The sequence below is a fragment of the Acomys russatus genome, chromosome 27, assembly GCF_903995435.1.
Source record: "Acomys russatus chromosome 27, mAcoRus1.1, whole genome shotgun sequence".
NCBI classification, from domain to species: Eukaryota; Metazoa; Chordata; class Mammalia; order Rodentia; family Muridae; genus Acomys; species Acomys russatus.
In genome coordinates, this window is record NC_067163.1 from 8,882,117 (window position 1) to 8,906,380 (window position 24,264).

The following is a 24,264-nucleotide window of genomic DNA, read 5'->3' on the forward strand; positions in this document are numbered from 1 at the left end:
AACTTGATGCGCATGTGACTCCCATGAGGGTTCTTGGTAGCACTGGGAAGACATGAAGTCTGCTGCAGACAGATCTTGTTGAATGTTCTCTGCACTGGGATGTGTTGAACATTCCCACATCTTTACACAAGGAAGCAAAAATTGGGCAAAGATGAAGAGACTCTCCTAACGCCTGTACCACTCGCTTGGAGCAGAACCAAAGGGGTCCAAAAGTTCCACCTTTCTAGGTCACCCTAAAAGTGACTTGCATCAGAAAGAAAAATTGGGGGTTGGGGGTCTCATTCCTTAGTCATGTAGGATATCTTTGTGTGTGTGTGTGTGTGTGTGTGTGTGTGTGTGTGTGTGTGTGTGTGTGTGTCTATCTGTGTGTATATGTCTCTGTGTATGTGACTCTCTGTCTCTCTCTCCCTCCCTCCTCCCCTTCCCCCCCGTGTGTGTGTGTGTGTGTGTGTGTGTCTGTGTGTGTGTGTGTATACACGTGAGAGTATATGTATGTCTCCTAACAACTGTGGCCAATAATGCCTGCCAATCTAATCCATGCACTCTAGTCTAATTCCATGTTTGGTGTTTTTAACTTTACAACTATCATTTAAATAACCGCAGGGCATCCGTCATCATAACTAAATAATGATTTACTAACGAGTACTTTCCAAGCCTCTATTTTCAGATATTTCCCTTTACAAATAATACAAAAATGAGGACCCACATGGGTCAGAGTGATCACCTCTCTTTCAGCTCCATTCCTGGGAGTGAAGTAAATTAGATGACTATTTCCAATATTTTTGTGACAAAAGATGTATGCTGTTTCCACTTCAAAATCTCTCCAAGAGAATATGAGATAATTTATGTCACTCATTATATGTCTCTCAATTTTGGCAATATAAATTCAGATATGAGGGGTGTATGTGCCTATAACCAGGAACTTGGGAGACTGAGGCAAGAGAATCATAAGTTTGAGGCCAGACTGAGTGACACAGTAAGGCCATGTATCAAAAGTATACCCAAGTACATTAAACATTGTATGGTGAAAAGGTAGAGATAACCAAATCCTCCCTCCATTGAAGACTAAAGAAGTGAATTAGGCTGCACTCATAACATAGAAGTGTATATAGTTAAAACACAAGTCAGGGCTGGGATGGAATTCAGTAGTAGAATGTTTACTTAGTATATGCAGAGCCCCTGGGCTCTAACCCTACCTAAATAAATACACGAATGAATGAGTAATAAGTCCCTGTGTCCTGACATAGAATTTTAAACATATTAATTTATATCAAGGTCCTTTGTGTGAAGTATCAATAATCTTTATGTCCAGTAAGGTACCATACAATTCAATAGAGCCGTGACCACTTAAAAATAGGAGGCAGAATGGTGACCCCTAACAGGAAGGTCATGTTGTCATTCCAGAATGTTCTTCTTGCATTTGACCCCTCCCTCCATCCATCCATCCCTCCTTCCCTCCCTTCCTCCCTCCTTCCAGCTGTCAGAAGCAGCAGCATTGATCCCATCCACCCTTTGGTTAGGAATGATGCAAGAGCTCGGAGACTCCCGTGGCCATGAGAGGTGGAAAGCAGAGCTCTGAGGTTGTAGGCACCTGGGCTAGAATCCTGGTACTTGCCTTTGGGGAGGTTACTCAACCTCCCGGGGTTCTCTGGAAACACCCTGGGATATTTGTGTGGGTGATAAGAGGTAAAGCTTAAGACAATGGCTCCTGGTCAAGAAAATAACATATACCCATGACCACCATGTCCCCTGGCCTGTAGGACCTGGAGGGGCAGCCACAGATCACACTCAAACACACAGGGTACAATGCCTAGTGTTGACTGCTTCTTGATTCCTGGGAGTGACTTACAATTTTAGGAAAATGTGTTTTTCTATTATGACATTTGAATTTGGGCTTAGCAATCCTATAGATGCCTCAGATGGTGCTGTCAGCAAAGAGCAGGCTGTCTGGTACCTGGAAGGATCTCCACAGCTTTGCCAGCCTCTGCCTCACAGAATTTCCTCTACAGGGATCCACTGTGTAACCCTTTCCCATAGCTGACAGTCATTAAAATGCCTGGTGGGTTTGGGAGAACTTCATAGCCAATAGGGCCATGGTAAGGATTCTCGTCGGGATGCCTGTCTCTGTCGTCACCTTGAGCAGCCTGCTGGCCATCCCAGCAGCCACGAGGCTTCCTCGTGTTCCTTCCTGTGTCTTTCTGTGTGCGGCTGCAACCATCAGTGCACTCCTCTTAAACCGCTTATCTGTCATTGTTAGCTGTGTTTGGCTCACACTGTCCTCACCTTCTTCACTGCAGACTGTGATAAGAGCTTTCACGTCCTGTAACAATGCGGTCCAGCAAAGCCCTTTTTGTTTTTGCCTGAGCTGAACTAAGCAGTTTTAGCTGCATACGTCTGAAAGACTCAAGTGCAGCACTGATCTCAAGTAGTTATGTAAAATTCAGTGAAACCCTGGTAGCCACCTAATTACACACACAAAAAAAAAAAATGCTGCCCCCCTCTCTCTCCGTCATCTGTCTCATCTGTTTCTACTGGATTAAGTGCATTAAACAAGTATACAATTAATTACAGCAATGAACAAGAAGAGAATAGGCACTGACCAGTTATCATGCCTTAAGTCTAAAGCGAGATGTTCTGTGTTGAATTAGGTAGAAACAGCCACGGATTCCGACACGGAGAGCAGAGGCCTACGGGAGTACCACTCTGTCGGTGTGCAAGTAGAAGACGAAAAGCGGTAACTCCCCCCTTCAGGGTGGCTGTGTCCCCCAAGCCAGCTGCCTTGCTAAACACTGGGCTGCAAGACTCTAGATCTCTCTGCACTGGCCGTCAGTAATTCACACTGCCTGTGGAGACAAGCCGTTCATTTATACCTTCCCCCGTTTATGTCGCTCAAGTGTGAATGAACACGGCTCATGCCTAGTTTTTTATAAGAGGGAAGGGAATAATTCTTTTCAAAGTAATTTACTACCTATTAAAATAGCATCATAGCTCACAGCCATGGAAGGTCAAAGTCCTTTATCCAGAATCCTTTTTCAAAAAAGAGAGTAGGCTGCAGGGCAAATGCGCTCCTCACCTTATAATGATGAAATAATGAGGGAGAAAGAGGGGAAACACAGACAGGTAAAAAGGAGCATGGGAGGGAGGGAGGGAGGGAGGGAGGAAGGGAAAGCCAAGATGTCAGCTACAGTGGCATCATCTCATTTCAGAAATTTTATCTACAAGTATAGAATACAAACATGCATCTGTGGCTATGGCATTATTTTGAACCAGAAGAACTGTTTTCCTGGTATTAAGGAATATATCTGCTAACTACACAGCAGCGAAAAGTACCAGGCTCTATGTTGAAAACCGCAGGTGCCCTCCCCTGGGTGCTGTGCTGGGGGCAGTCCTCCCTGAAGGGTCTCAGAACCTAACAGGAGAGATCTGAGCTGCAAAGAAATTCACATTATAACTTAAAGATCTACGGGGGGGGGGGGGGTGCTGGAGAGATGGCTCAAAGGTTAAGAGGACTGACTGCTCTTCCAAAGGTCCTGAGTTCAACTCCCAGCAACCACATGGTGGCTCACAACCATCTGGTGCCCTCTTCTAGCATACGGGCATAATAAATAAGATAAATAAAAAATACACAATTAATAAATATTTTTTTAAAAAGATCTACAGAGGGCATCACTTTATACATAGGCCACAGTTCATAAACCTAGCATGTCTCTAGAGCAGTAGTTCTCAACTTGTGGGTCGTGACCCCCTTGGGGTTCTTCATGTCAGATATCTACATTACGATTTGTACCCGTAGAAAAATCACAGTTGTGAAATAGAAATAAAATATTAGGAGTGACCATAACATAAGGAACTGTATTAAAGGGTCACGGCATCAGGAAGGTTGAGAGCCACCGTTCTAAGAGGAGGTAGCCATCGAACGCCTAACTCACCCAATATACTTGAGTGGTAAGTGGGTGTTGCCTAGATTTTGAGTTAGGTCGATACTGAAGTCCATTCATTTGTCACACCCTGTGTGCCTCACAGTGACCCTCAAGCACAGTGAGTTGGACTTGCAAGTGGGTGTTAGCATGAGAGTGTCCCCGTGAAGGGTCTACAGGACAAGGCTACATCTTTCCTCTGTCCTCCTTTTCCAGGCACGGTCGTTTCAAGCGCTCGAACAGCGTCACAGCAGCTGTGCAGGCTGACTTAGAGCTGGAGGGCTTCCCCGGACATATCACCATGGAGGACAAGGGCCTGCAGTTCGGATCCTCCTTCCAGCGGCATTCAGAGCCCAGTACCCCGACGCAGTACGGGGCACTGAGGACTGTGCGGACGCAGGGCCTCTTCAGTTACAGGGAGGACTACAGGACACAGGTGGACACGTCTACCCTGCCGCCACCTGATCCCTGGCTGGAGCCATCACTGGACACAGTGGAGACCGGAAGGATGTCACCATGCCGCAGGGATGGCTCGTGGTTCCTGAAATTGCTGCACACGGAGACGAAGAGGATGGAAGGCTGGTGCAAAGAGATGGAGAGAGAAGCAGAGGAGAATGACCTCTCCGAGGAAAGTAAGACTTTGACTTTCCCCGCAGTGTATTAGACTGGTGCCTTCTCAGGCACAAGTGAACAAATGGCCAATAGTGAGACGTCCCTTCCACGTTTGAGCAAACTTGAGAGCAAAATGCTCTCTGCTGTCCCCCAACTCAATCCCAAGAGGCAGTATAAAACAGGAAAGACAAGCTGTTGCCATGCCCTGTGGGATGCTCCACTTCAGTTTTGTTTTGCTTTATTCTGAGGGCTGAGTATGTGATTAGCTGTGGTAGCTCTTCCCCTCGGTGCTGTGCATCACCTCATCATCTCATGCTCCACTAACCAGGCCTCTGGTCACTTAATTTGAGGCATTATTATTATTTGTCCTGTTTTTATAACCCCTGGCGTCATACCAAAACAAAACATACAGAGAGAGAGAGAGAGAGAGAGAGAGAGAGAGAGAGAGAGAGTGAGAGAGAGAAGGTAAGGAAAAACTCACCACTGCAAGGAGCAAAAGGACTCTCCTTACAGGGCCCCCAACTGAGCATGCCCACTGCTGACCCATCCAAACCCCAAGCTCTCAGGTCCCTGTTTCTCTGCATAGAGAACAGAAGACTCCAGCTCTACTTCCCTCTCTTTTACTTGAAGAACTAACTCCACCACCAAGAGGTGGAGTCAAGTGGTGCAGTGTAGAAATGCACTGTCTCATGTGTGGGATGCTGGGAGTGGCAGGAGTGAGGGCGGGGAGGAGAGGAGGGCAAGAAAGATAGAGAGCGAGGAGAAAGGGAAAGGGGAAGTGGAAAGAATGAGCTAGGGAAGGAGAAAGGAATGAAGGGAAGTATGGCTAGAGGGAGGGGGAGAAAAGAGGATAAAGGAGGGATGAGAAAGAAGGGGGAGGGAAGGGGGAGGAAGGAGGGGAAGGGAGGGAGGATTGGGATTCAGAAACAAGTGTTTGTCTATAAACCCACCACTTCTGAAATTAGTAAGCAAATTGATCAAAGAAAATGGATTCGGTTCATTTGACCAAATCAGAAGGAGAGAGCTTCTGGCTTTTCTCAGCTTTTTCTGTAGCAATGTCACATCTATAGAAAAGATGAAACAGTAGGGCACATGCCTTTAATCCCAGCACTCGGGAGGCAGAAGCAGGTGGATCTCTGTGAGTTCGAGGCCAGCCTGGTCTGCAAAGAGAACTCCAGGACAGCTGAGGCTACACAGAGAGACCCTGTCTCGAAACCCCCCCCCCAAAAAAAGAAGGAGGAGGAGGAAGAGGAGGAGGAAAGAAAGGAGAAAAGATTAAACAAAACTCCGAGGATGTAGGTGTGCCCATGTGAGCTGTCAGACTGTGTAAAGTCCCTTCCTTCCTTCAGAGCGACCAAGGTCCCTCTTTGGCTTCCTGGCACGTCAGCCTTTCCCTTCCACCACGTGGAATTCCTGAAAAATAATTTTCTTTAATTCTTTGGAGTCCATTAATCTGACAAAAGGAGGGCTATAGATGTCTCTAGACATACATGTCCTCTACCAGGAGAGCCGCGGCCTTGGAACTCTTTCTAGTACATTCTAAACATCCCAGTCTTCTTTGGAATATGCAAATGCAGCTGCAGCGGCTGCTCTGTTTGTAAAATAACAGACACCACCTTATTTGGTTTCCCATGTTCAGTCTACAGTGTGTATACCTTTCCCATAGATCATACGTTCTTTAAAGGCAGTGTTTACTGACCACGGACTGTCGGCCAGGTCTGTGCTAAGCTTTGCCTATGTCCCTTAGTGCTCAGCATTATAAGATGGAAGGTGAAAGTGTGGAAGATGCCGGGTTCCCTATCACCTCTTGCCCAGCCCCTCGCTTACATAGAGACATACTGACTGTGTCCACTTTCTCCTGCTGTTCCAGAGAACATGAACACCCCCCTCCCAACCCAGGATGTCTTTTTCATCCATGGCTGCTGCGAGAGACACCAATTTGGTCCATAGAGAATACTTAGGTTGGCAGTACACACAAGGTTGTTATGACAGGGCTGTGGAAATACAGGGATAGGAGATAAGTTATTTCTTAAATAGAGAACAAAGGTCTAAGGATGAATGGGTTCCAGGCTGAAGCATAGTCACAGGTTATGATTCTCTTCTCTGAGGGAATCCAGGAAAACCACGGCCTTGCTGCTGTGTCACAGAAGTGCTTATGTGAAACTGAAGTGACCAGAGGGACCGCCATCACAGCTGTGAAGCGTGGGCGATCCGTGTGGTGGACTGTCGTTGCCTCCGGGAAAGCACTCCCCTCTAGGCCAGCTGGAGGTCAAAGTAAACTCCTCCCTCCTCCTGGTTATAGCCTCCCAAACATGCTGTCTGATTGGGGGTGGGGGGACCTTGGGTGATCTCTTACCGACTCTTTCAGTAATTCCTCAGCGGTGGGGTGAAAGCATCACATGACCATAACCCTGAAACAGCCGCCAAATGGTCTTGACTTACATGTTCTTTCTGCAACTGAACCTGCCTGTCCACTGTAAGCCTCAAGCACAGGGGTAGGGAATGGAAGCCCTGATGCAGCCCTACGTTCTGACCTCCTGGACACTTGTGTCTCGCTGTGAGCAGTGATGGTGGACTCCGGCTGTATCTTGCGCTCGCCATGACTTGCACATAGGGCTAGCCCAGAGCTGATCAAGTCCACACGCTTCCTCACTTGTGTTCAAAAATGAGATAACCCACACACACACACACACACACACACACACACACACACACACACACACACACACACGTCTAGTTCTTATTTTAGCAACAGTCATTGGTCTCAGCGCTTTTAAAATTAAGATTAAATTAAATGGCTTATTAAGCCAAACTCTAAGCTCTGAATATTGAAATTTCCATTACAGGAAATAATTCTTGCCCAAACTACAATTTCATAATCATAGTTCACTGAACTGAGTGAATGCATCTAGATTTACTCAGGGCTGTGCGGCTAATAAAGGCTAGCCTGAGCCAAAAGCAAACTAGTTCAGGTTAACTCCTGCTGTGCAGGCCTCCCTCTTTCTATACAAAAATGGAAATAGTTGGGAGATAATGAAAAATACTGCAAAACCAGAGTTTGGGAAATTTCATATTAATAAAACCAAATGGGTAAGGATGTAAAATGAAACCAAAACTTACTAACTTGTATGAAACAAATGAAAACGTTCTAAGTACCTTATTCAACGACTGCATGGAGCTGGGGCTCTCTCAAGACCTCCACACAGGATCACGTGTGCAGTGAGGTCTTGCGACGGGCACTGGGCTCCTTGTCTGCAAACGTCTGCTCAACTGAGCATCCCCAGTTGGATGTTGAGAGTTCAGGCAATCAGAGAGCCCTTGAGAAATCAGACGTCCCAGATTCCCTTTCACAACAGGACAAATGACTACCAGTGCCACATGTCACATTTATACCAGCATGGGGTCAGCTGCCTGGCATGGGATCCCCCAAGCCGTGAGGGGTAATAATTGTGGATAGGAATGCTCAGATACAGACCATAGGGAAGAGGACGAGCTGAAGAGAAGCTGCCCCTGTCTCTGGTTGGCCAACATGTCTGAGGCAGATGGAGGAGGAAACATCAGAGTGGGAGCAACAATGGCCTCTGTGCAAACCAGATGTCAGCATGCAGACAGCAGCATAAAGCATGTTAAGGGTGCACGCCCCTGTGTAAGCTGATGGGATAGCCATTGCTTATAGACTTCTGGCACAGGCCAGGCCAGAGAGTATGGTCAGTTTCAGGGGCCAGACTGGGGATGTCATCAGCTGAGTCTTACTGCGAGTGTGAGGGGAAGACTGTGAGAAGCCAGACAAGCAAGTCACATGCTCAGGACCTGGAAGAGACCTGACACAGATGAGGCCTGAGGCCTGAAGGGAACTTCTGCAGAGCAGTTGCCCACCTCCAGCACTGCAGAATTCATCACTGGAGAATCCCAAGAGAGACTCTCGACACCAAACAACCCTTTGAAACTTGGCAAATTCGGTGAAAGTCCACTTGGAATTTTCAAAGTGTTGCTGGCATTTCATAGCACATTTTCACAGAATTAGAAATTAGATGAGGCATGTGAAAAATAAATCCAAAGAGCCAAGTTAGCTAATCAGAAAAAAAAATTGAACACGAAAGGCCAGGGTTATATCAGGTTTTTTGAAATTTTGCATTCTGAAGAGTACCAGTCCTTATCTGTGGCTCTTAGGAGGCCACTGCTGAAACTCAGGCAAAATTAGGTGAGTATAATGGTGAAGAAGAAATTGAATTTTCACTTCAAATTCCTTGCAATTACAGGAAGCTATTTACAATATAGGGCTCAGATAGGATCACTCCCATTCACTAAGTGGCCAGATTCACATACCATTAGCAGCTGCTCGTTAGCCACGCTCTAACATGCTTTAGCTCCATGGCACTACTTAATTTATACCTGTGACAGTACCTGCACCACATGAATCCATACCAAGAATTGCCGTATTTTCACATTGTGCTAAAGATTATAAATTGAAGTCTTTTATGAATATTTCAGCAGAATTCCCTTTTAAGAGGAGTAAAACAATTGAGTATTTCAGCTTCAAATCCTGTAGACTGAATCAGCTTTGTGTTACAATTTAAAAAAAACAAAGTTAGTAAAACAAATACATTCAGCTCACGGCTTCTGTAATTTCATGGCAACAGTTGGATTAAATGAGCCCTTTTAAATATGATCAATCACTTGTGTTACAGGACACAGTGAAACAAATTCCACCTGCCAGAAACAAAGTGTTCCTCTTCTGGACCAGGATTGTTAATCATTTTCCTGTAGGGCTTGTGAGTGGGGGAGGGGGGTGATGTCTTCTCTGTCCGTCTATGAGACTATGTTCCGAGTCCCGCCCACCTACAACTCTCTGTCCCTGCACATGCCCTCCCCCCCACCATTTCACTACACGCATGAACCCAAATCTGAACATCTCAAATTCAAAACATCTCGAGCAGTGGCATGACGGGACAAGTGGAAAAGTCTGCACCTGACCTCATGGGGCCAGGCTGCAGGCAAAGCATGGTCTGCTGTGGGAAGTACCTGCAGGCCATGTGTAGAAGGCATGACGAAGTACATGTGAATCTGGTGGTTAAACTGGGGTCTCACCCCCCAATGCCTCATTATATATAGGCAAATATCCCAAAATCCAAAATAATCTGAAGTTCACTCCCACCCTTTCCCAAGCATTTATAAAAAGGCATGCTGAACCTGCAGCATCTCCAGGGCCCCTGTATCCCAGCCTTCCTCCCTTCTCCTTTCTTCCTGCCACAGTCTGATGGGAATCCACAGATCAGGACCTGTAACCCCCCATTCTCCTGCAGCAGAAGGGAATCCAATGTGCTTTCACTTGCCACTGGTTAAATGTTCTGGGGTTTACGTTTTTAACATCCTAGAAGCAATCTAGAACTGGACCCAAACAGGCAACTAACACCTTCTCTGAATGAGATGTGTGCTCTTCACCATGCTGAGAGGGAAGTGTTTGCTAAGCATGTTTTTTGTTTTGTTTTGTTTTGGTTTGGTTTGGTTTGGTTTCTCGAGACAGGGTTTCTCTGTGCAGCCTTGGCTATCCTGGACTTGCTTTGTAGACCAAGCTGGCCTCGAACTCACAGCGATCCACCTGCCTCTGCCTCCCAAGTGCTAATATTGAAGGCATGTACCACCACGCCTGGCTTTTTAAACATGTTTTAGGGTGCCTCATGAGTGTGCAGTCACTCAGCCTCAGCTGGCTGCTGTAAGAAATACAGACAGGGACACTTACTACACTTTCTAACTTTTTCACAAGTGTAGAATTTTCCATGATCAGTTTTTGTTGTTGTTGTTTGGTTTGGTTTTATTAGGTTGGAGTGTGTGTGTGTGTGTGTGTGTGTGTGTGTGTGTGTGTGTGTGTGTGTTCCTTTTTTCTTTTTCTTTCTTCTTTTTTGGTTTGACTTGGTTTTTCAAGACAGAGTTTCTCTGTGTAGCCATGGCTGTCCTGGACTTGCTATGTAGACTAGGCCAGACTGGCCTCAAACTCATAGAGATCTACCTGCCTCTGCGTCCACAAGTGCTGGGATTACAGGTGTGCACCACTGTGCCTGGCCCCCATGATCAGTTTTTAAAGAATAAAAATCCACCCACACACACACACACAAAAAAAAGATTAAGGAGGGAGAGAGGGAGGGAAGGAGGGAGAGAGAGAGAGAGAAAGAGAGAGAGAGAGAGAGAGAGAGAGAGAGAACACTCAAATAAGAAACATTTAATCACCTCAAAAGCACATGATATTAGCTGGCTGAGCCTGGCTTTGAACAGGTGAAGGATGTTTTCTGCATGTGGCCCTGTGATTCCTGTAATTGACCTCTGAGTCACCAGGGCTTAAACTCCCTCTCTTATCTGTTTCTGCAGCACTGTCTTCAACAGTCTCATGGCTTGTCTGAGCCACTGTCTTTTTTGCCCTCAAATCAGGCTAAGGAAGGGTATAGGAGCAGTTGCAGCCGGCCTAGGAGGTCAAAACTTTTGATGTCAGCTTTTGGCAATTGTAGAATGTCTTTTTGTCTTTGCATTCTTGGTGCTTAAATCCATTCCTCACTCAATTCTAACAATGGCCTCTTCTACTAAATGCATCCTCGGCCCTCAGTAATTGGCCCTGGGGCAGGTTGCAGCCCCCACAGGTCTTTGGGAAGTTAACCATTCAAGGAGTGAAGCTACAGGCACTGAGTTTGTGTCTTTGAACATCAAGTTCTTCCCTTGGGATTACTGCCAGGCTGTGATGGCAGAGAGCACCATGAACTACCGGATATCCTGCTTGTTGGTGCTCTGCTGATTGGAAAGGTCTTTTGACTTTATTAGATAAATCCTCAAGAGTAGGAATAGCCAGTTGAGGTGCACAGCTCTCCAGAGCATAGCAGTGGGTCTCTTGCCTCTACTTTCCTGAGGGACAGAACTCCGGAACACTTGTCCCCCTCACCCTTGGCTACTTTCCCCCAGACAGGGTACACAGCAGATAGGTACTAACCACAGCTCTCTGCCAGAAAAGCCTAGGAGAATGAATCCAGCCAGCAAACCAGCAATGAGTTGTTTCAAGTACTTGGTACAGGTGGACATCTGGGTTCAGCAAGGGAGCTTAAAAGAGAAACTCACAGGTGGCAACTAAACCTGGTAGTCCAGTAGTGGCACAAAAGGGGAGTCTAGATAACCGTGCTGCATGAGCCCTGAGGGTGATGTGTGAGAGACGGTGAGGGAAGCTGGGCAGAGATGAAAGGGTCTGGCAGGAAGAAAGGTTCCCACAGACTCCCGGAGTTTCTGGGGCCCATGTAAGCTGGGAGCCACAAAGCGACTGTTTTCGGCATGGTGCTTCAGTCACAGAAAAGCAGGAGAGGAGCAATGAATTGGCTGGTTGGGGCAAGAGGCAGCGCTTTCCCCTTAGATTTCCTTAGACAAAGTCTCCCGTTTCCCCAGTCTAAACCTAGAAGCTGTCGCAACGTGTCAAATCCTTTGTGTGAATAAAAATATATTCTTTCCTATCTTAAACTCTAATATTTGGCTGACCAAATAGAGGCATTGAGGCCCAGGAATCCTTTGTAGTGGAAGCTGAGTCCTACTGGGGCCATGCTTACTCAGGTAACAAAAGGGCACGATAACCAGCGAGTCCGACCTCCTGTGTGGCTCATGACCCTTTGGCTGATGCCCTCCCATGTGGCAGGCACAGGAAGCTCCCTTGTGCACACAGCTCATGCGATTGCCATGAGATAGCATGTAATTGAATTCAAGGAGATGGTGGATGCCAATGTTCTCTTTTCAAAACTGAAGAGCTACCATGGGAGCATTAGTCACTGGGGTCTTCTGCCCATGGCTACTCAAAAAGGACTCGCCTGAGCATCAAAGCTAAGTAAACTCAGGACCCCAAACAAGGAGATCCCATAGTGTCTATCCCCTTTCTGAGCTATACCATCCCCAGTACCCAGGATGAGTGTCAACACCCCCATAGCTGCCATTTGGTCATCTTTGTCGTGAGCTGGGAAGGAATAGGAATTCGGCTGACGGATGTGCTCAGCATGGTCCACACGAAGCTTCGACTCCAGCAACAAGGCCTGGATGGCAGTGCTGCCCCCAGCTCCCCCTGGACACAGGGCGTTCTTGCTGTTGTTACGGCTCACTGGGTCCTCCTTTTTCCTGTGTCTTGCAGTTCTAGGGAAGATCAGGAGTGCGGTGGGAAGTGCTCAGCTGCTCATGTCCCAGAAGTTCCAGCAGTTTTACTGGCTTTGTCAGCAGAACATGGTAAGTGGCATGTAGCCCCATCACCTAAGTGCTGACATGCACATAGCATGCATTCCATAGACTCCCTGTTACTTTTCAGTGCCTGTGACAGAGCACCACGCCCGAGGCAACTTACAAAGGAAAATGTTTATTAGGGGCTTACAGTTTCAGAGGCCGTGATCGTTGTGGTGGGGAGCATGGCCTTAGGTGGGCAGCCATGACGCGGGAGCAGTAGCTAAGAACTTACAAACTGAGACCCAGCCTCCAGAAAGAGAAAGGGCTAACAGGGAACAGCAATGATTGTGGGCTCTGAAACCTCAAAGCCAAGCCCCGACGGCACACCCTCCCCGAAACAGTTCAACCAAGTATGGACCAAGTATTCAAAAACATATGACCCAATGGGGTCACTCTCATTCAGACTTTCATGTTAGTTGAGGTGTCCCCATGTGAGAAAGCATGGCTGAGAGAACATAGCCCAGCCCTGGCCCCACATCCTAACTCCAGAGAGCCACAGATTATCCCTAATGAGCCATACCTCAACCTCAGGGACCAACACCCCACCTTGGGGCACTATACCCTGAAAACACACCCACAGCTCAGAAGCCCACACATTCTACCCTGGAGACCCATGCTTCAGCTCCGCAGACCCACACACACAGCTCCAAGGACCAACACTGCATCCTTGGAGAGCCACACTCCACCTGCGACTCACACACCTAGCTTTGGCTATCTACATCCGGGCCCCAGCAACTCACACCTTAGGCTGGACCAAGCTGGAAGCTGGGGCTGGGGCTGAGTGGGCATGCAGAAGGGGAGAGTCTGACTATCCCTCCACTACTGGCTCTTCTCCCAGAAAGCCTCAGAAGAGGAGGTGGAGAATGAATTGCTGTGGTGGTCAGAATCACAAGTAAAGAAAATCGTCTATGGGGATGTTGAGCAAAGACACGTATTCATGTGAAGAGATTAAGAAGAGCTCTTAAAAGTAATTTGGCCTTTGCATATCTTATAGTCAAGACAGAAATGCGTGTGTCTTGAGCTAGATTTATGAATGCAGTTGGCATTGATCCTGGGTCTTCCTGGCAAAGACAGGAGAAACCCACCTCTCTATATGTAGATATAAATGTATATTCATATATGTGTATATATGTAAATATGCATGTATATATGAATCTATATTTATATTCATGCATGTATGTTCACGCATACTAATCTTCATATATCGATATAAACATGTACCCATTTATTCATGCACTCACATTGTTTGGTTTTCATCTGACTAAAATACTCATATAAGTTCATGAGAAACAGCTGACTTGTAGCCATAGTTCTTAATAGGCAGTTTTACAAGCCAGACACTTAGTACCAAACATTTTCCATAAAGGTAAAAGCCTCTGCTGGGCTTGTCATGGCAAAGGCAGCAGGTGTTCCGACCATGCCCTGCCTGTTAGCTTAAATGGAGACACTGAACTTACAGCATGTTCTGCTGTGTATGCAGGTGTTGCCCCCTCCCGTGGAGCTGCAGATCCAGGCCCTTCATTAGGTCATTAAGGATAATGTTTTCTCTAACATTTTCCTGCTAGCCCATTAAACTTCATCATGAGGTTTAAGCATTACAACATGACGCCTTTGGCATGAAGCCCTGTCGACATTTAAAGGGTGATCTGGAAGGCCTGCAACCTTGGAAGATGGAGCTGGATAAATGTTTGCCTATTATGGTGTAGTACTGCCTTCCTCCGCATTCTACCTTTGCAAGATTGGTCTGATCATAAGGAGCGCTGTGTGCTGGCTAGCTGTAGTCATGGTGGCCAGATGGCCGCCAGGCGTCTCCAGTCAGATCATGGTGCACCCTTGAGCCTATGAAATGCTCACTCTTGTGCACCAGATGCAGGTGACGCAGCCTTAAAATGATCCACCCTGCCATCTTCCATGCCCTGCAAGTTCAGAAACACATGGTTGGCTATTTTCTTTTCTTTTGGCTTCTCTTTGGGACCTCTGAGACCCTTGTTGGGGAATGGGGGACACAAGCAGGACACAGAAAATGTTATTTCTTCTCAAAGCCGTGGTTCGTGGTTGCTGGAGACACTGCTAATAGTAGATATTGTAGGGTAGTTTGCCAATCTTTTAAGTCTAAAACAGGACCCTTGGGAAAGCCAGAGCTCCTTCAAGGTGTCTTGAAGTTTCAGGCAGATGTGGGCAGTTTGTGATGTGACTACAGTGTAGCTATCCCTGCTTCCACAGTCAAACATAACAAGACAGAAAGCCAGGTGTCTTGAAGCCCACAGTGCCAGAGGCAGCGGCAGCGTGGATGGAAGTGTGGACAGAAGTCGCCCTCTAGTGGTTCACTGTAAGAATAGGCTCAAGCAGCAGAGCCCAGCTCTCAATCCTAACTACAGTATGTGAATTCACCTTCTACCCTGTGACCCTCCCTGGTGACATGGGCTGTCATTTGGGTGCCCTTGAAAATGCAATGGTGCCTAACAGATATAGTGTCCATGTGAGCATCAACTCAGGCTAAAGAAACTGTGAACCAAGCAATGTTCAACTCGAACTGCTGATGAAAGTTGAACGATTTAAGCACATTCAAATGAATATCTGTGCATGGCTAAATAAAGAATGAGCCAACATCACACTGAATCGAGGGAACAACACACAGAATTGGCACTGGGTTGTCAGAGCGAGAACCAATTGGACCGTACACTGTGCAGAAGTAAGGTGCTTCTTAGACTAAGGATAAGCTCCAGAGCTGCCTGTGGGTGGCAGGGTGGCACCCCTTGGGCAGGCTAAGTTAAGTAGGGGGTGGGTGTCCTTGAGTCCTCTGTTTCTTCAAGAGGAAATTCACATCACCTTTTGAAATCATACCTGATCCTCGGGCCTAGAGCTAGGGCCCATCGAAATGAGCACAATAAAAGACATGGTTGCATCCTAGTGGCCTCACCGCCATGTGGCCCCGCCCCTTCTGCATAGATCACATGGGGCTACTGATTCCACGAGCTGCAAACCCTTTGAAGGACAGAACCCAGGGAGTTTGTACATGCTAGGCAAACACTCTACCTCCGAGCTACGTCCTAGCCCCTGGGGTTTTCAAGCTGAACATTGAAAGGGTATGCTAGCTGCGTAAGTTTTGAGCTGCTGGCACGTGCCTGAGCTAAGGTTAACTTCAGTGGGGTCTTTGGAGAGTCTGCTGCCTTGTTTCAAATGGGTGGAGCTCCTCCTGGTCTGAGTCCCCCAGTGACATACATAAGAAAGAGCAGCCCCTAGAAGCCAACCCCCCCCCCCCCCCCCCCCCCCACCCCCGTGTGTCTGCAGGACCCCAGCGCCATGCCAAGACCGACATCGCAGGATCTAGCTGGCTACTGGGATATGCTGCAGCTGTCTGTGGAGGATGTCAGCATGAAGTTTGACGAACTGCACCAGCTGAAACTCAACGACTGGAAGATAATAGAGTCACCCGAAAGAAAGGTATGACATCATGTGGTGTGCTGGTGTGACGTGTGTTCTTGTGGGCTTCAGGAACCTGCTCCAGTGCCAGATGAGAGCTGATTTCTCCACCTTTAGTTATTGATACAAGATCAGCATGTGTGTATGCGTGCACAGGTGTACGAATGTGTGTGTGTGTGTGTGTGTGTGTGTGTGTGTGTGTGTGTGTGTGTGTTGCAAGCACACACACAAATAGGCAGGATTGCAGGCCTGGATGTGTGAACAGCAGTGGGTGTCTTGCTGTATCTCCAGTACACAGACATCTCTGAGACACCAATAAAGATCCCTACGTCTATAATCTAGTTGCCTCCGGGGATAAATCCTGACTCATTTTCATCCAACTTCTGTTTGGATTGTATTTAGATGATCTCCCACAGGGAAGATCTTAGGTCTGGCTAAGATGACAATCTTCTATTCAAATATTCCTTCTTGGTATACGTTGGGAACTAAGGACCAGCCCGCATTTAAACTTTTTTGATGGGTCTGAGGATGTGATCTTCCTATGGAGTTTCGTCCTTAAATAGGCGAACGTTTGCATTAAATCTGAATGTTGGCTCTCTGCTTCATGATGACATCATCTCAGGAGAGTACCAGAAGATGATCCGAGTCAGCAATACATGCATCGGCTTACAAGCTCCCTAGAGAGCTATCATGGCCTGAATTTTCTAGACAGATATAGTCCATTAAATTGAGTTACAGCTAGAGGGGCCAGCGAGATGGCCCAGTGGGTACAGATGTTCGCCACCAAGCATGAAGCTCTGAGGCTGATCTACATAGTGGGGGATCTAACCCATACAAGTTGTCCTCTGACCTCCGCAAGTGCACTGTGGCATTTGCACACCCACGCAATTACGCGTGAGCATGTTTCTTTTAGTTTAAGTTCCAGTTAGATGTGGTAGTATCTGCCTGGATTCCCAAAACTTGAAAAGGAAGATTGTAAGTTTGAGGCCAGTGTAGAATAAAGAGTAAGAGCCTGTCTCAGAATGAAGTGAACTAAAGTCACGGTGAAAGTGGACTAACGGAAGCTTTGGGAAGTACCGTTTAATGTGTAAGCGAGAACCAGTGATCAAATAAAAGCTGGTGAGGGCACTGACCATCTGGACTTCCTCCAGGACAATTAGGTATAAAGCCAAGAGCCTCCTCAGGTGGCCATGGACAGTGAGCAAAGTCCTCCCAGCAGGTAACAGGAGGCAAGTCCACACTGCCTATGATTTTGATGGAAGGAGAAGGTGGTGGACACATGGAACAGTGGTTGCAGGCAGCTGCCCCTGAAGTTCGCATTCCCGTGGGACCGAGAGCAGGAAGAAGCCCACATGGACCAAGCTCCTGTGAAGTGTGTTCTTGCTCAGGACGCTCACCCCAGAGAAGAGTGCCGAGCAGCAAGTTCACACCTTAAACAAAAGCCTGGCCCTTCTAGGTGCTTCTGGAGACAGTGTTCTGAGCACTGCAGGGTCCTTATCTCTCCCTTGCCCCTTAGCTGCAGCCTGTGGGCTCTGAAGCCCCTTCCAAAGGGAGCTCACAGGGCGTGTTCGTTTCTCACCAAGCTACTGGAAGAGGGGGAGAGATGTGAACAGCTCTGTGCTCCGTGTAGTGTCGCATTTCTAAGGAGTTGAAGAGTCACAGCAGGAAGTCAGGGGTGAGCCATGGCTCCTGGCCCAAATTTCAGGCAACCAAGACAGCTTCTCACTTTTTCCAGCATCAGAGGCCACTGTGGGCATGGACGCACATTGCCCTCCTTCCTGTACCAAAAATAGCTTAAGTGCCAAGACTCAGGTGAGAGCTCTTTGCATAGGAGGGACTTTGCCAGTATCTGGGCTAGGTCCAGACTTGCCTTTGGGGACACTACCCTGTGTACAGCCCTCCAGGAAACAGTCTGCAAGCCTTCTGCATTGTACATATTCCAATTTGTCCAAGTTATTTCTCTGGAGATGCATGTATTTTGGATGTGAATCATTCAAGAATCAAGGCTAACGGAAATACTTACATATGTATATATGTAATTATGTATGTGCTTACAGTAAAGTCAGTGTTGGTTTAAGCTCATGCCTGCCTTTAGCTGAGGGATCCCTGGGGCCCCTGTCCGCATAAGATGGTTTTTATGAAATGCTGCTACACAAACATCTTGTGGCTACTTCCACACTCCCTCAACATACTGCTAATACTTTGGTAGGACAATGCTTTGGCAAGAGTGAGGATGTGGGAGAACTTTAGTATCCCAGAGCTAGGATAGCTGTGCTGAGATGCCCCAAACTCCACAGCCTACACTAAAAATTACAAATCTAGAAAGGTGAATGCTGTAAGATGAAGCTGCCCCATTGGGCATCAATGTGGGCAGGAAGTCAAAGGGAACTTACATGGACCAGGGTTCCAGGACTCGGCACTTTGGGTGGTCTCCTGCCCTCTGCGCCACTTTCCCTTGACCTCCTCCTGACTCTGTATGACCCCCACACCTTATCATGAGCTCTCCCCTCTCCATCACCCTCCTTCCACTCCCCCTCCCCGTAACCTCCCCCTGACCTATCCTTCCAGATGTTCCCCGTGAAGCGCCCCCAGCCCCCCACCTTCCCCAGACTTCCTCCCTTGATTGGTCTTCATCCATCCTACCACTGACCTCTGTGACTTCCCCGTGACCTTCCCTGACCTCCTCTGACTTTATGATGCTTTTCAGGAAGAAAGGAAGATCCCCCCTCCAATACCAAAGAAGCCCCCCAAGGGGAAATTCCCCATCACGAGGGAAAAGTCCCTGGACCTGCCAGACAGACAGCGCCAGGAAGCCCGGCGCCGGCTCATGGCAGCCAAGAGAGCCGCCTCCTTCCGCCAGAACTCTGCGACAGAGAGGGCAGATAGCATTGAGATCTACATCCCTGAGGCCCAGACACGGCTCTGAGGACCAGAGGTGGACACGCGCGCCTGGTTTTGTTCTTTTTCACAAAACGCTTGTACAGTTTATTGCCTACCTGGTAGTTTTTGTCTCACCCTCCACCGGATTCACCCTTGCCGTGTTCTCCGCACTGTTGCCAGTGGACGCTCTGATCCCTAGTTTGCTGAGCTCATGACTCTGAAGGACATCAGCCCTGAGGAACAGGGCTTGGTGAGCCCTAACTTACCTCCCTGTTCACAGAGGGCCGCCAAGTGACCTCTTGAGATGGACCCTAGCTTTCACTTTGTTATTTATATTTTTATAAATTGTGTGATAACTAGAGGTCACTACATACGGGTGCATCTCCCCACTCTCGAGAGGCATTAGACATCCAAGTGGAAGGTGCTACAACTCGGAGGGCAGGAACGATAGACAAACCTGTTCCCTATCGCCTGAGTTACTCTCCCCAGCCGAGCTGCCCCGTGTCCTTGCTGTCCTCACCGGTCCGACCACCACAGGAAGCACTCAACTCCTTGGTTGATATTTGTGATGACAGAAAGGGGTCTCTGCAAGGTCCCCACAGTGTGGTTCTCCAAAAGGAAATGACAAGGCTGAACTGCACCCCACCCCACCCCCGAAAAAATAACTAGCATAGAATGTTCACATTCAAAGCTAAGCTGAATGTTCCTCTCAAAGAGGGACCCATGGAAAAGGCTGGCAGGAGCCCAGAGAATATAAAGAGAAAAAAAAAAAACACTAAGAAATGGTCATGGTATTTTTATTCGTTGGTAACTTAAAACATTACACATAGAATTTTCTTTAAACCTCACTGCTTACGCTACATGTACTTTTTATATATGTTATATATGTTCTCAAACTGCTATCACTTGACTTTCCAGGGTACCTTTAAAGGAGTTTGCTTGTTTGAGATGACAGTTGTGATGTTATAAACCATATAAGAAATATGAATGTGAGTGCTAAGTATATCAGTTGAAATGGTAAAGAAGAAAAGTTAGTTTATACTTGTATTTTTCCAGAATTCTTTTGTCCTATGCAGTACTGCTGAAGTTAAGAATATATTTCTTGCCTGTGTTAGACATGATAAGGGGGGAAAAAAAAAGATCATGCATGGTGATTTCCAGCTGTGGAATTTAAGAAAGGTAATTAGTAGTCGTGGACTCTGAGGGTGCCGAGGGGGAAAAGGTTGTCTCTGATGAACACACTTCGTATAGATGATATTTACACGCTAAGATCTCAGTGTAACTGGACTTCTGGGCAGAAGTCCAGATGCCAGGAGAAATGATGAGATTCCCACGGCACCCCCCTCCCCTCTCCCCCAATCTCAGAGCCCTTCAAGCACAGGCAGGGTCCCACCCATCCCAGGTCTTCCCTCTTACTGCTTTAAGGAGCACCATGTGCTTAGCCATAGGCGGAAAGCTTTCGACAGCCCTGTACCACTTTGTGTTCTCCCTGTGACTCGCACTTTAAACCGTCCCCGGGGCCTTCCCCTGCAGCCTGGCTATATCGCTGGTCGCTGCTGCTGCTGCTGCTGCTGCGTGGGTACCCAGCGAGGCAGCCTTGCAGCGGGGCGTTGCTAAGACTACACCGGCCTCATCCTCATCCTCTACATCCCACTACGCATGGGGGGGCACGGTTGATGTTACAGCATGTCAAGCCTCAAAGTTTTACTTTTTTAAAGCTGAGTAGTTAAGAACTCCCTGTAATAGCAAAAACCCTATAAATTGAGCCTTGTATCTGGTATATATTTTACCAAACAGCCTTAAAATATATTTGGAAGCAAAAATCATACGAATGTATATCCTTTAAAAAAATGCAAAAAAAAATCCCCAAAATATTCTTCTATCACTGAACCCTATTTCCCCAGAGTGTTCAAAGCATTTTCTACCTAAATAAATATATAAATCCTGAATAGTGTACAATAGTGATGCTTCCTCATCTACCCATGCCACTGTGTTAAAAACAACTCTGTTGTAAGCACTGGTATCTCAGACTTTGAAAGCAATGTATCCTAGAGGAACCATTTAGAAATAACTAGAGGTAAGCAGAACGACTGTATGTCCCATAGCTGCAGGAAATGCAAACCGCAAATGCCCTCCTGACCACACCCACGAGGACATCTGGTGGACTTTTTTTTTTTATCATTTTCTTAAACATATACAACATGCCTAGAAGCAAACTGTAACATTAGACAATCATAATTTGTCTTAAACCCAAAATTTTATGGACCCCAACTTGAACAAAGTATCCACTAGATTTTGGTTAATTATGTTGCCTATATTCATTTTTTTTTTCATCGGATGTTACCCAAAGTCTTGGCCTAAACGTCCCAAGCTCAGCAAATCTTACTTCTCTGAGTTGCATGGTGGCCCCCCTTCGAAGTGAAAAAGGTGCCCCTATCTGATTCACTAGGTTCCAAAGATTATTGTTTAATGGCGGAACGAACCCCTGCTGCTAATTCTAATGGAGTGTTGGCTGTCCGCGCCCTTCGTATGTGCAATACCTTCATTTCTCATGCGGGTGACACTCTGTTGTGGAACACGAAGATAAGCCATGTTTACACTGCATCGTCCAAGCAAAGGCAAACAGCACTGGTCATGTATGACCGCTCTTCCCTGTAGCTCCTTAATCTCAGTCCCTTTCAGGAGGTTTGTGGTGTGGAGTTCTCCTTTGAAAAGCTGACACAAGGACATGGCTATAGCATGTCACCTGTAACAGCACACCTGTGATCCTAGAGATGCCACCAACCACCGGAGAGTCTTGAGCACATCACTTCAGAATCCCTGCCAACCCCCACCTCACAGCATTAGGCCAAGGTGGTCTCTGCTGAGCTGTGGAGAACAGCAAGAATGTAAGCACAGCTGGCAAGCAGGACCACAGAGAATGTGACTGAGGAACAAGAGCATCTGTGTGTACTTTCCTGAGCATCTCGACTTGCTCCTGTTGTGATTGTTGTGAAGATGACTGTCCCCAGAATTGACTGTTTCCATGTCTTTAACGTCAGTCTAGGAATGGTCTAGAAAGGAGCCAACTTGTTCAGCACCCGGAAATCACCTTGTCCTTGAAAAGGAAACGCCCACACTTTTAACTTCAAACCACACCATAAGGCTTCAACTATTCAATAGGAAGTAAATCCTTAGGGGGGAAAAGTACAAATTATATCCAAGACTGCCTCAAAAAACTTACGCAAGACGTTGAGCTGCAAAGGAGAGGCAGTCTTCCAGCCAGCCTTTATGGAAATGCCCCAGTTGTGATCAAAATAACACAAGAAGTAACAGAGTGCATATGATGGATCCTGATCCTTGGGGTGTCTACCCCAGTTCACCTCATCTTGTTTTCTGCCTTTTGTTAGCATATCAAGCATGCACTGTTTTTTACCACCCTAACATAAAGCTAATGCCTCTGTGTGTTTACTACACACCCCAACCCTAGGACCCCAGGATGAGATTTCTCTGGAAAAACCAAGACCTTGTAGACACATGGCTCAAGCACCTGTAGCAAGCATAGAACTCCCTGCCTTAGACACGGCTGTCTAGTTTGGGCCAAACTTTTTTTTTTTTTAAGACAGAGTCTCACTGTGTATAGTACAGGCTAGCCCCAATTTTGCAGTTGTCCTGCCTCTTTCTTCTGGGTGCTGGGATTACAGACGTGCTCCAACACTCTCAGCCTTGGCCCAAAACTTTCGGCAGCAGAGATGGGCTGGCATGAAAGAGTGGCACAACTGATTGTGGAATCATCAGGTTTGAGCCAGCCTTCCTGTGTCTCTGAAGAGCTGGGAGGCAGTCACCCTTTGAGGGGCACACAGGTCCACCTCCCACACCCCCCACACCCCGCAGCATCAGTCGCTCAGGGTTCTCTGCACGGCTCCAGGATATCTACATGGACAGAAGCTGACAAGTCGTGTGTCAGGGAGACTTGAGCTGACAGATCAGCTGGACTGTGCCTGTTGTTGACAGAGGAACTCCTGCAGGTAGTGGAAAGATGGCAGCAATCCCCTGAGGACCTGCTACCTTAAAGGAAATGGCCAGTCTGGAGCAATAATGCACGTGAGAGGACATCTAAGCCCTATGCTCAGCCCAGCAGCTGCAGCCTCGAAGCACGGAGCACAGACATACTTTCCCAAGTCACATGCTTTCATGTGCACTCATTCACCCAGTCACTTTCCTCTCTAGCCGTGGGCATCTTCACATTCTTAACCTTCATGGTTACCACTGTTGGTCTTGTTTGGTTTTTGGTTGGTTGGTTGGTTGTTGGTTGTTGGTTTTTCTTTTTCTTTTCTTTTTTTTTTTTTTTTTTTTTTTTTTTCCTTTTTTGAGACAGGGTTTCTCTGTGTAGCCGTGACTGTCCTGGACTCACTTTGTAGACCAGGCTGGCCTCAAACTCGCGGCAATCCCGAGTGCTGGGATTAAAGACGTGTGCCACCACGTCTGGCACCGCTGTTGTTTTTTATAGTTTTCAAACTCCATTCACTGGAAGGTCTGAGGAGTTCCTCATGTCTACCCACTCATTATGTATACTTCTAAGTAGGTTTGGATCAAACCTGGGGTTTTAAAGCAAGGAAACTGCAGGCTTCAGAAGTCAAGAATATAGTGGCCTCTGATTAGCAGTGGCCTCCGCTACGGTGGGGAGCAGTGACTTTGCACCACTGCATTTCCTGTCACTGCATGCCATGAACACACCACATCTGCGGAAGCAGTCCCTGTGCCCTTGTTCTCCATTGTGGGAACGTGTGACAAACTGGAGGCAGTGAACTTCCCTGTCAGGCTAGATGCTCTCTACGTAGTGTGGGCTGCAGGAAATTTGAGATATTGCTAAGAAGCTGCCAGGAGCCCCGAGGCTCAGCCAGACCACCAGAGCTTATGCATGCAGCAGCTAGGAACAAGTCTTCACTAGAGCGGGTCCCTGTCTTCTCTTCTGGTAATGTGGCATTAGTGTTACTGTCCCTACCTCCCTCACAGGCAGACACAATGTAAGGGTCGGTGACATATACAGCCTCGGGCGTCTTTGAGCTTAGAGGTGTATGGTGGGTGTGTACTGTTGTTTGGGATTTGTGCCCTGGCTCTCTTCTGTGTGCTGTGGTTCCATTCTATGCAGGAAGCTGGCAGAGCCAGCCAGGGCACAAGAAGAAGGGACATTCACTTTGGGGTCCTCTTCTGCCTAGGCAGG

At 47.3% G+C, this 24,264-nt stretch overlaps 1 protein-coding gene across 1 annotated transcript in view; it reads left to right on the forward strand.

The window, feature by feature from the left end:
* Dlgap2 (DLG associated protein 2) overlaps positions 1–20,624 on the forward strand; it is a 132,357-nt gene extending 111,733 nt beyond the window's left edge. Inside the window, 5 exon segments of the mRNA XM_051169449.1 lie at positions 2,649–2,734; positions 4,134–4,549; positions 12,673–12,764; positions 16,050–16,202; positions 18,889–20,624. Coding sequence (XP_051025406.1) covers positions 2,649–2,734; positions 4,134–4,549; positions 12,673–12,764; positions 16,050–16,202; positions 18,889–19,107 — 966 coding nt within the window. The 3' untranslated portion in view covers positions 19,108–20,624.
* Positions 20,625–24,264: the final 3,640 nt, after the last annotated feature.